This window comes from Oncorhynchus mykiss, chromosome 32 (assembly GCF_013265735.2).
Source record: "Oncorhynchus mykiss isolate Arlee chromosome 32, USDA_OmykA_1.1, whole genome shotgun sequence".
In the NCBI taxonomy this organism is placed as follows: Eukaryota; Metazoa; Chordata; class Actinopteri; order Salmoniformes; family Salmonidae; genus Oncorhynchus; species Oncorhynchus mykiss.
Window position 1 is genome coordinate 37,402,079 of NC_050572.1, and position 12,955 is coordinate 37,415,033.

General features: G+C 43.1%; 1 protein-coding gene across 1 annotated transcript in view; it reads left to right on the top strand.

The window, feature by feature from the left end:
* Positions 1-3,348: 3,348 nt before the first annotated feature.
* The window catches only part of LOC110489276 (zinc finger and BTB domain-containing protein 12), a 15,758-nt gene continuing 6,151 nt past the window's right edge, over positions 3,349-12,955 (top strand). Inside the window, exons 1-5 of the mRNA XM_036971010.1 lie at positions 3,349-3,575; positions 7,827-8,047; positions 8,392-8,586; positions 8,827-9,024; positions 9,490-9,749. Of these exons, the coding sequence (XP_036826905.1) occupies positions 7,844-8,047; positions 8,392-8,586; positions 8,827-9,024; positions 9,490-9,749 (857 nt within the window). The 5' untranslated portion in view covers positions 3,349-3,575; positions 7,827-7,843. The remainder of the gene's footprint in view (positions 3,576-7,826; positions 8,048-8,391; positions 8,587-8,826; positions 9,025-9,489; positions 9,750-12,955) is intronic.

Below are 12,955 nucleotides of genomic sequence, written 5' to 3' on the forward strand. Positions count from 1 at the left end.
TGTTGGAAGGTGAAAGGGAAGGGAAAGGGGGGATACCTAGTCAGTTGTACAACTGAATGCATTCAACTGAAATGTGTCTTCCGCATTTAACCCAACCCCTCTGAATCAGAGAGGTGCGGGGGGCTGCCTTAATCTACAGCCATGTCATCGGCGTGTGGTGGAATATTCTATTGGAGTGAGTGAGACTGTAATTTCTTCAAACAATCATCTTTATTCAATATCAATTAATTATTGCAATAATTAAGACCAGCAGCCTACCCTTTACAGACCATGCTGTTCCTTATATAGCTGATGCCAAGATTGCTCAGACATAGCTGGTTCAAACACCTCCCATATAGATTGGGGGGCTCCAGAAGCCACTTTAGGTTTATCCTGTGGTCATCTGCCTCTGGTGATATTTCCCAGATGCAAGGATGAGAACAAACAATTCAATATTTGTTCTATTCCTTCAGGCTACCATCTCCGTCTCGAGTCACACACACAATGCCGTCCCAATCAAACCGGAGACATATGTTTGACATGCACCACTAATCACAGAATGGAATGTGGCTGTATGGTTTTTATCACCAAGCCATCTCTTAAACAGTTGCCAGACCAAGCTTCAAAAGACTCCTCTCAGTTCAATCAGAAGTAAAAGAGAGAGTTCTAAGAACCCTGCTCTATTGCATAAGACAACCATTCGGTGCATAAACATAATCTTGTAATTTTGCTACCATAGGCACCCAGGAAACAGTGGGTTAACTGCCTTGCTCAAGGACAGAACACCAGATTTTTAAATCAAATTTATTTGTCACATACACATGGTTAGCAGATGTTAATGCGAGTGTAGCGAAATGCTTGTGCTTCTAGTTCCGACAATGCAGTAATAACCAACGAGTAATCTAACCTAACAATTCCAAACTACTACCTTATACACACAAGTGTAAAGGGATAAAGAATATGTACATAAAGATATATGAATGAGTGATGGTACAGAACGACATAGGCAAGATGCAGTAGATGGTATTGAGTACAGTATATACATATGAGATGAGTAATGTAGGGTATGTAAACAAAGTGGCATTGTTTAAAGTGGCTAGTGATACATGTATTACATAAAGATGCAGTAGATGATATAGAGTACAGCATATACATATACATATGAGATGAGTAATGTAGGGTATGTAAACATTATATTAAGTAGCATTGTTTAAAGTGGCTAGTGATATATTTTACATCAATTTCCATCAATTCCCATTATTAAAGTGGCTGGAGTTGAGTCAGTGTGTTGGCAGCAGCCACTCAATGTTAGTGGTGGCTGTTTAACAGTCTGATGGCCTTGAGATAGAAGCTGTTTTTCAGTCTCTCGGTCCCTGCTTTGATGCACGTGTACTGACCTCGCCTTCTGGATGATAGCGGGGTGAACAGGCAGTGGCTCGGGTGGTTGTTGTCCTTGATGATCTTTATGGCCTTCCTGTGACATCGAGTGGTGTAGGTGTCCTGGAGGGCAGGTAGTTTGCCCCCGGTGATGCGTTGTGCAGACCTCACTACCCTCTGGAGAGCCTTACGGTTGTGGGCGGAGCAGTTGCCGTACCAGGCGGTGATACAGCCTGACAGGATGCTCTCGATTGTGCATCTGTTGAAGTTTGTGAGTGCTTTTGGTGATAGGCTGAATTTCTTCAGCTTTCTGAGGTTGAAGAGGCGCTGCTGCGCCTTCTTTACGATGCTGACTGTGTGGGTGGACCAATTCAGTTTGCCTGTGATGTGTACGCCGAGGAACTTAAAACTTACTACCCTCTCCACTACTGTCCCATCGATGTGGATAGGGGGGTGATCCCTCTGCCGTTTCCTGAAGTCCACAATCATCTCCTTAGTTTTGTTGACGTTGAGTGTGAGGTTATTTTCCTGACACCACACTGCGAGGGCCCTCACCTTCTCCCTGTAGGCCGTCTCGTCGTTGTTGGTAATCAAGCCTACCACTGTAGTGTCGTCCGCAAACTTGATGATTGAGTTGGAGGCGTGCATGGCCACGCAGCCGTGGGTGAACAGGGAGTACAGGAGAGGGCTCAGAACGCACCCTTGTGGGGCCCCAGTGTTGAGGATCAGCGGGGTGGAGATATTGTTACCGGCGGCCCGTCAGGAAGTCCAGTACCCAGTTGCACAGGGCAGGGTCGAGACCCAGGGTCTCGAGCTTGATGACGAGTTTGGAGGGTACTATGGTGTTAAATGCTGAGCTGTAGTCGATGAACAGCATTCTCACATAGGTATTCCTCTTGTCCAGATGGGTTAGGGCAGTGTGCAGTGTGGTTGAGATTGCATCGTCTGTGGACCTATTTGGGCGGTAAGCAAATTGGAGTGGGTCTAGAGTGTCAGGTAGGGTGGCGGTGATATGACTAGTCTCTCAAAGCACTTCATGATGACGGAAGTGAGTGCTACGGGGCGGTAGTCGTTTAGCTCAGTTACCTCAGCTTTCTTGGGAACAGGAACAATCGTGGCCCTCTTGAAGCATGTGGAAACAGCATACTGGGATAAGGATTGATTGAATATGTCCGTAAACACACCAGCCAGCTGGTCTGCGCATGCTCTGAGGGCGCGGCTGGGGATGCCGTCTGGGCCTGCAGCCTTGCGAGGGTTAACACGTTTAAATGTTTTACTCACGTCAACTGCAGTGAAGGAGAGTCCGCATGTTTTGGTTGCGGGCCGTGTCAGTGGTACTGTATTGTCCTCAAAGCGGGCAAAAAAGTTATTTAGTCTGCCTGGGAGCAAGACATCCTGGTCCGTGACGGGGCTGGTTTTCTTTCTGTAATCCGTGATTGACTGTAGACCCTGCCACTCTTGTGTCTGAGCCGTTGAATTGCGACTCTACTTTGTCTCTATACTGACGCTTAGCTTGTTTGATAGCCTTGCGGAGGGAATAGCTACACTGTTTGTATTCGGTCATGTTTCCGGTCACCTTGCCCTGGTTAAAAGCAGTGGTTCGCACTTTCAGTTTCACACGAATGTCAGTTCGGTGATTAGATCCAGCACCCTTTCGGTTACTGAACCTTCACCCCAGGTCCTGAGCGATTTGGAGCAGGTTTTTAATCAAGGATCTTTCTGTACTTTGCTCCATTCATCTTTCCCTCGATCCTGACTAGTCTCTCATTCCCGATTCCTAGTCTCCTCATTACTGAGGAGTAATTGGGGTGAAAAGGGGTAAAAAAAAGAATAATAATAATTAATTTAAAAAAAAAATGACTGTCAAGCTGTTGTCAGGGGAAGTGATGGTCCACTCACGTAAAAAAATCGCTAGCTAAATGCTAAAATTCATATATTTTTTTGGGGGGGGAGGGAGTGGGGCTTATGTATGCATAAAGTTAGCATTGTGGTTAAGGTTAGGTTTAATATACCATTTTAAGAAGATCATGTGTAGAAATAGGCGGGGTTTATGACTTAGTGCTTTTGGTAACTAGGGACGACCGTTGAAAACATGCTGGGGTTAGCTAGTTAAACAAAGTAAACAGCGTGTTGGCTAACATACAACGAATTCGTGCCTAGTTACTCCACAAAAAAACATATATTAAGGAGATGTAAAAATATATCTACAGTAATAGAAGGTAAGGAAACACTAAACTAGCTAATGTCGAATTTAATCCAAGGGGTCTTGTGGCTAGCTAGTTGACATTGGCCTGGCTGGGGCTAGGGGGCAACAAGCTAGTTTGGTACTACTAAGTTAGCGGGGTTGGATATTCAATAACGTTGGCGAAATTTACAGCCTGCACAATTGACCTAAGCACATGCTGCTAGTGCTAGCTAGTAACGTTAGCAGTAGTATGTAGCGAGGTCGAAAAATATATAACGTTAATGGTTATCTTCAACCTAGGCTAGTAACGTTAGTAGCTTGATTGTTTACTTTGTTTTAGAGAGCCATATCATATGCCTGATTTCAGTTACACGTTGTTTGACGTGAAAACAAAGTGAACAATGACTTGACCTTCTCTGTCTAACATGACCATCAGTTCAGAATCACAGGGAATGTTGATTGTCAACACGATATATGGAAGCTGTGCTTTTACTTTTTAAAGAATAGTCAGACAACACCATGCCTCTTGTACAACCTAAGTTTCCCTTAGGTTGACCCAGGTGCTACAATATACAGGGGGGGCAAACAAGTATTTAGTCAGCCACCAATTGTGCAAGTTCTCCCACTTAAAAAGATGAGAGGCCTGTAATTTTCATCATAGGCACACTTCAACTATGACAGACAAAATGAGAAGAAAAAAAACAGAAAATCACATTGTAGGATTTTTAATGAATTTATTTGCAAATTATGGTGGAAAATAAGTATTTGGTCAATAACAAAAGTTTCTCAATACTTTGTTATATACCCTTTGTTGGCAATGACAGAGGTCAAACGTTTTCTGTAAGTCTTCAAGGTTTTCACACACTGTTGCTGGTATTTTGGCCCATTCCTCCATGCAGATCTCCTCTAGAGCAGTGATGTTTTGGGGCTGTTGCTGGGCAACACAGACTTTCAACTCCCTCCAAAGATTTTCTATGGGGTTGAGATCTGGAGACTGGCTAGGCCACTCCAGGACCTTGAAATGCTTCTTACGAAGCCACTCCTTCGTTGCCCGGGCGGTGTGTTTGGGATCATTGTCATGCTGAAAGACCCAGCCACATTTCATCTTGAATGCCCTTGCTGATGGAAGGAGGTTTTCACTCAAAATCTCACGATACATGGCCCCATTCATTCTTTCCTTTACACGGATCAGTCGTCATGGTCTCTTTGCAGAAAAACAGCCCCAAAGCATGATGTTTCCACCCCCATGCTTCACAGTAGGTATGGTGTTCTTTGGATGCAATTCAGCATTCTTTGTCCTCCAAACAGGACGAGTTGAGTTTTTACCAAAAAGTTCTATTTTGGTTTCATCTGACATTCTCCCAATCTTCTTCTGGATCATCGAAATGCTCTCTAGCAAACTTCAGACGGGCCTGGACATGTACTGGCTTAAGCAGGGGGACACGTATGGCACTGCAGGATTTGAGTACCTGGTGGCGTAGTGTGTTACTGATGGTAGGCTTTGCTACTTTGGTCCCAACTTTCTGCAGGTCATTCACTAGGTCCCCCCTTGTGGTTCTGGGATTTTTGCTCACCGTTCTTGTGATCATTTTGACCCCACGGGGTGAGATCTTGCGTGGAGCCCGAGATCGTGGGAGATTATCAGTGGTCTTGTATGTCTTCCATTTCCTAATAATTGCTCCCACAGTTGATTTCTTCAAACCAAGCTGCTTACCTGTTGCAGATTCAGTCTTCCCAGCCTGGTGCAGGTCTACAATTTTGTTTCTGGTGTCCTTTGACAGCTCTTTGGTCTTGGCCATAGTGGAGTTTGGAGGGTGACTGTTTGAGGTTGTGGACAGGTGTCTTTTATACTGATAACAAGTTCAAACAGGTGCCATTAATACAGGTAACGAGTGGAGGACAGAGGAGCCTCTTAAAGAAGAAGTTACAGGTCTGTGAGAGCCAGAAATCTTGCTTGTTTGTAGGTGACCAAATACTTATTTTCCACCATAATTTGCAAATAAATTAATTAAAAATCCTACAATGTGATTTTCTGTTTTTTTTTTCTCATTTTGTCTGTCATAGTTGAAGTGTACCTATGATGAAAATTACAGGCCTCTCTCATCTTTTTAAGTGGGAGAACTTGCACAATTGGTGGCTGACTAAATACTTGTTTGCCCCACTGTATATATCTATACACTGCTCAAAAAAATAAAGGGAACACTAAAATAACACATCCTAGATCTGAATGAATGAAATATTCTTATAAAATACTTTTTACTTTACATAGTTGAATGTGCTGACAACAAAATCACACAAATTATCAATGGAAATCAAATTTATCAACCCATGGAGGTCTGGATTTGGAGTCACACTTAAAATTAACGTGGAAAACCACACTACAGGCTGATCCAACTTTGATGTGATGTCCTTAAAACAAGTCAAAATGAGGCTCAGTAGTGTGTGTGTCCTCCTCGTGCCTGTATGACCTCCCTACAACGCCTGGGCATGCTCCTGATGAGGTGGCGGATGGTCTCCTGAGGGATCTCCTCCCAGACATGGACTAAAGTATCCACCAACTCCTGGACAGTCTGTGGTGCAACGTGGTGTTGGTGGATGGAGCGAGACATGATGTCCCAGATGTGCTCAATTGGATTCAGGTCTGGGGAACGGGTGGGCCAGTCCATAGCATCAATGCATTCCTCTTGCAGGAACTGCTGACACACTCCAGCCACATGAGGTCTAGCATTGTCTTGTATTAGGAGGAACCCAGGCCCAACCGCACCAGCATATGGTCTCACAAGGGGTCTGAGGATCTCATCTCGGTACCTAATGGCAGTCAGGCTACCTCTGGCGAGCACATGGAGGGATGTGCGGCCCCCCAAAGAAATACCACACCATGACTGACCCACCGCCAAACCGGTCATGCTGGAGGATGTTGCAGGCAGCAGAACGTTCTCCACGGCGTCTCCAGACTCTGGCATGTCTGTCACGTGCTCAGTGTGAACCTGCTTTCATCTGTGAAGAGCACAGGGCGCCAGTGGCGAATTTGCCAGTCTTGGTGTTCTCTGGCAAATGCCAAACGTCCTGCTGTAAGCACAACCCCCACCTGTGGACGTCGGGCCCTCATACCACCCTCATGGAGTCTGTTTCTGACCGTTTGAGCAGACACATGCACATTTGTGGCCTGCTGGAGGTAATTTTGCATTCTGGCAGTGCTCCTCCTGCTCCTCCTTGCACAAAGGCGGAGGTAGCGGTCCTGCTGCTGGGTTGTTGCCCTCCTACGGCCTCTTCCACGTCTCCTGATGTACTGGCCTGTCTCCTGGTAGCGCCTCCATGCTCTGGACACTACGCTGACAGACACAGCAAACATTCTTGCCACAGCTCGCATTGATGAGCCATCCTGGATGAGCTGCACTACCTGAGCCACTTGTGTGGGTTGTAGACTCCATCTCATGCTACCACTAGAGTGAAAGTACCGCCAGCATTCAAAAGTGACCAAAACATCAGCCAGGAAGCATAGGAACTGAGAAGTGGTCTATGGTCACCACCTGCAGAACCACTCCTTTATTGGGGGTGTCTTGCTAATTGCCTATAATTTCCACCTGTTGTCTATTCCATTTGCACAACAGCATGTGAAATTTATTGTCAATCAGTGTTGCTTCCTAAGTGTACAGTTTGATTTCACAGAAGTGTGATTGACTTGGAGTTACATTGTGTTGTTTAAGTGTTCCCTTTATTTTTTTGAGCAGTGTATATTGTATATGTGTATATATATGTACAGTGGGGCAAAAAAGTATTTTGTCAGCCACCAATTGTGCAAGTTCTCCCACTTAAAAGAGATATATATATATATATATATATATATATTTATACAGTACCAGTCAAACGTTTGGACACACCTACTCATTCAAGGGTTTTTATACATGTTTTACTATTTTCTACATTGTATAATAATAGTGAAACTATGAAATAACACATATGTTTTAACCAAAAAAAGTGTTCAACAGATTCTTCAAAGTAACCACCCTTTGCCTTGATGACAGCTTTGCACACTCTTGGCATTCTCTCAACCAGCTTCGTGATTAATTATCAAGGTACACTTGTTAATTGAAATGCATTCCAGGTGACTACCTCATGAAGTTGGAGAGAATGCCAAGAGTGTGCAAGAGCAAAGGGTGGCTACTTTGAAGAATAATGAAAAACCCTTGAATGAGTAGGTGTGTCCAAACCTTTGACTGGTACTGCATATTTTACATGATAATTGCATTATGTCAAAAATGTCCTCTTCATGTCTCTCATATAGGCACCACAGTAGATTAGATGGAGGTGCTGTGTTTCCGGTTGCCAGGTCACGGTGACGCCACGTTAAAGAGCATGAACTCTCTGAGGTCCAGGCAGCAGTTCTGTGACATCACCATCGTGGCCAGCGGCAGGCAGACATTCCGGGGACACAAAGTGGTCCTGGCTGCCTGCTCCCCCTTCCTCAGGGACCAATTCCTGCTTAACCCTTCCTCTGAACTGCAGGTGGATGCCAGTGAAAGCCACCTTGATACACACTATTTGGGTTATGTTTCATAAATGTTGTGTCAGCTTCAACTGATAAACTAGCCCCGGACACTTCTTGTCACATGCACCTTTCAATGATCAGACTGTTTTAATAGGCATATCTTTGGCCTGGGAAACTCAGATGTATCACGCCAGCTGTGGTTCCAGTCCTATGCCTCATTATGGTTCAGTCGAGTAGATACTATCACAAGTCTTGCAGGATATGACACTTATGGCTTACACGATTGATCATAGGAAAGGTCTCTTGAGACGTAACAGCAAAATAACTGTTTGGTATGTTTTTGTCCTATTTTGCCCTCTAGGTGTCAGTCCTTCACAGCTCCTCTGTGGTATGTGAGCTGCTCCAGTCCTGCTACACCGGTGTGCTGCAGTTCAGCCCCAAGGAGATAGTGAATTACCTGACGGCCGCTAGCTACCTGCAGATGGAGCATGTTGTGGAGAAGTGCCGGGGAGCCCTGGGCAAGTACATGCAGCCAAGGAACCCCAGCTCACCAAAGGTTAGTTACTTATTTTGGTTAGTGTTTATTGGTGTTTAGTCGTAGGCACCCTATTGAAGCATTGGTTGGAAATCACAACATAAAATGTTAACATATATTTCAGTTGTAGAAAGCAAATACGAGTCTACTATGTGATTCAACAAAGGCTGGATTTGCAGTGTTCACTGTCAGATTGTTCTACCCGTGACAACATTCAATCGGCTCGTCTTCATTATTTTTCTCTCCACCGCTCCTTTTCAGATCAAGTCAGAAGAGAGTCACTCGATGCCAGTGACAGTCAGTGGCAGCAGTCAATCCCTTATGTCGACCTCTACTGATCATTCCCCCTCAGTGCAGCCTCACAGCCCTGTACAGTCTCAGGTTGATGAACATACATTCTTGTACACTAAGACAGATATACGTCACGATGACGAACATAACACTCTGGATGAGATCAAGGTAAGTAGATTCAGGAACAAAACTTACCAGTGCATCCATCTCTGGATCTATAAATGGGTGAGAATCATGTACTCTCTACAACAGCAGAGTTACTGTATTGTATCAACATAATAGTATTATGTGTTTTTGGTATTTAAAATATTGTATTTTCAAATACGCTGCCCAAAAAAAGATACATGGTTTAGTATTTTAATGGTTATTTGTTAAAACCAAATAGTTTACCAAATTGTATTTGAGAGTATTTTCAAATACTATTTTTAAATCCCTGGGTTAAATGCATGGGAGTGTATTTGAGTCGGTGTATTTTAGTATTTCCAAATGCATTAAAATATTTGACTACTTGTCCTTTCAAATACAAAATAAATACTTAGAATGTATGTGAAAGTAATTGAGATATTTTAAATAGTATTTGAACCTAGGACATTGATTACTAGCACACTCAAATCGGTCTCAATTTTGTTCCAGGTGAGGGCAACAGAGGAGGATGAGTGCAGGGAAGATTATGACATGATCCGGATGTGCATGGAGGGTTTGGAGGAGCTGGAAGAGAGGCAAGAGGTAGAGGAGGGCGGTGAAGAAGCCACAGAGGGCCATCAGGGGGGCCAGTATCCCAATACGGACTGTGTCATAGTGGGAGGTGGCGAGGGGGACCAAAGGAATAGAAGACAGACTTTAAAGAGAACAGTTGCAATGGAGACCCACCTATCAGCCAACACAACACATTAGTCACCAGGTGACTTGCAGCCAGAACATGAGGCCATCATACCATCCCCTAACTTACCTACCCTGATGCACGCCCTGATACCCCTTCCTCATCATCTGCAACAGGAATGAGAAGTCAAATCCTTGCTGGAAGGAAAAAGGTTGGAAGAGGTCGCTCAAAAACAGAGATCTTTGCATGACAAATGTCAAACTTGATAAAGCTTAACGGAAAACTGAGAAATACAATAAAAGGTATGATCAACTGATGAAGAAAATGGAGAGACAAGATTCCCCCAAAGGAACTCTGATGAACTTGAGTGGATTTTATTGTTTCATTGCAGAGTTAAATTAGAAGTATCAAAAAATGTGCAGTGCCAATGACAAACAAGTTGTATCAAAAATGCTCAGAGGCAACATCCTGAGAAAGTATGTCCTGGTCAAAGCCACGAACAGAGAATTTGGATTTTACGAAAACCTTAAAAAGCACTTAAAATAAAATTCAATGCAAGTTCATGTACAAATGTATAAGAAATGTGTTATAAATTAATTGTATGATATTTAATTTAACTAAAATGTATGTTTAATGACATGCTGTAAATTACATTTGTCTAATGGCTGTCTGAGAAATTAGAAGAATATATTCATTCCTGAATAGTACGATCGTAGCCATTATCAGATATTGTTTCTAGATAAATCAAAGACATTTATAATTCTGGTAAAATGGTGTTCCAATACATTTTAAAACCTCTCTGGGATATGTGGGATGCTAGCGTCCCACCTCGCCAACAGCCAGTGAAATTGCAGGGCGCCAAATTCAAACAACAGAAATCGCAGAATTACAATTCCTCAAACATACAAGTATTATACACCATTTTAAAGATAAACTTCTTGTTAATCCAGCCACGGTGTCTGATTTCTAAAATACTTTACGGTGAAAGCACACCTTGCGATTATGTTAGGTCAGCGCCTAGCCACAGAGAACCATACAGCCATTTTCCAACCAAGGAGAGGTGTCGCAAAAGACAGAAATTGCGTTAAAATGAATCACTTATCTTTGGTGATCTTCATCTGATGGCACTCCCAGGTCTCCATGTTAGACAATAAATGTTAGATGAAGTTCATATTTATGTCCAAATACCTCTTCTTTTTTTTGTTCGCGCGTTTAGTCTAGTAATCCAAAATGCACAAGGCGCGGGCACTAAGTCCAGACGAAAAGTCAAAAAAGTTTAATTACAGTTCGTAGAAACATGTCAACAATGTATATGATCAATCTTTAGGATGTTTTTATCATAAATCTTCAATAATGTTTCAATTTCTTTGTCTTTAGAAATTAAAAGGAATGGAGCTCGTACTCACGGCCGCACGCGTGACTTAGCTCATGGCATTCTGCCAGACCCCTGATTCAAACAGCTCTTATTCGCTCCCCCTTCATAGTAGAAGCCAGAAACAACGTTCTAAAGACTGTTGACATCTAGTGGAAGCCTTAGGAAGTGCAATATGACCCCATTTACACTGTATATTGGAAAGGCAATCACTTGAAAAACTACAAACCTCAGATTTCCCCTTTCCTGGTTGGATTTTTTTCAGGTTTTCGCCTGCCATAAGAGTTCTGTTATACTCACATACATAATTCAAACAGTTTTAGAAACTTTAGAGTGTTTTCTATCCAAATCTAATACTAATAATATGCATATCTTAGCTTCTGGGCATGAGTAGCAGGCAGTTTACTCTGGGCACCTTATTCATCCAAGCTACTCAATACTGCCCCCCTCTTGGCTGCATCTCTGATCAGTCTTCTCCTTGTATGAGCTGAAAGTTTAGAGGGACGGCCAGGTCTTGGAAGATTTGCAGTGGTCTGATACTCCTTCCATTTCAATATTATCGCTTGCACAGTGCTCCTTGGGATGTTTAAAGCTTGGGAAATCTTTTTGTATCCAAATCCGGCTTTAAACTTCTTCACAACAGTATCTCGGACCTGCCTGGTGTGTTCCTTGTTCTTCATGATGCTCTCTGCGATTTTAACGGACCTCTGAGACTATCACAGTGCAGGTGCATTTATACAGAGACTTGATTACACACAGGTGGATTGTATTTATCATCATTAGTCATTTAGGTCAACATTGGATCATTCAGAGATCCTCACTGAACTTCTGGAGAGAGTTTGCTGCACTGAAAGTAAAGGGGCTGAATAATTTTGCACGCCCAATTTTTCAGTTTTGGATTTGTTAAAAAAGTTTGAAATATCCAATAAATGTCGTTCCACTTCATGATTGTGTCCCACTTGTTGTTGATTCTTCACAAAAAAATACAGTTTTATATCTTTATGTTTGAAGCCTGAAATGTGGCAAAAGGTTGCAAAGTTCAAGGGGGCCGAATACTTTCGCAAGGCACTGTACATGAAGATACATACACTAAGTTGACTGCCTTTAAACAGCTTGGAAAATTCCTGAAAATGATGTCATGGCTTTAGAAGGTTCTGATAGGCTAATTGACATATTTGTAGTCAATTTGAGGTGTACCTGTGGATGTATTTTAAGGCCTACCTTCAAACTCAGTGCCTCTTTGCTTGACATCATGGGAAAATGAAAAGAAATCAGCCATAACCTCAGAAAAAAATGTGATGACATCCACAAGTCTGGTTCATCATTGGAAGCAATTTCTAAATGCCTGCAGGTACCACGTTCATCTGTACAAACAATAGTACGCAAGTATAAACACCATTGGACCACGCAGCTGTCAAACCGCTCAGGAAGGAGACGCGTTCTGTCTCCTAGAGATGAATGTACTTTGGTGCGGAAAGTGCAAATCCATCCCAGAACAGGACCTTGTGAAGATGCTGGAGGAAACGGGTACAAAAGTATCTATATCCACAGTTAAACAGGTCCTATATCAACATACCCTGAAAGACAGCTCAGCAAGGAAGAAGCCACTGCTCCAAAACCGCCATAAAAAAGCCAGACTACGGTTGGCAAATGCACATGGGTACAAAGATCGTACTTTTTGGAGAAATGTCCTCTGGTCTGATGAAACAAAAATAGAACTGTTTGGCCATAATGACCATTGTTATGTTTGGAGGAAAAAGGGGGAGGCTTGCAAGCCAAAGAACACTATCTCAACCGTGAAGCACGGGGGTGGCAGCATCATGTTGTGGGGGTGCTTTGCTGCAGGAGGGACTGGTGCACTTCACAAAATAGATGGCTTCATGAGGAAGAGAAATTATGTGAATATA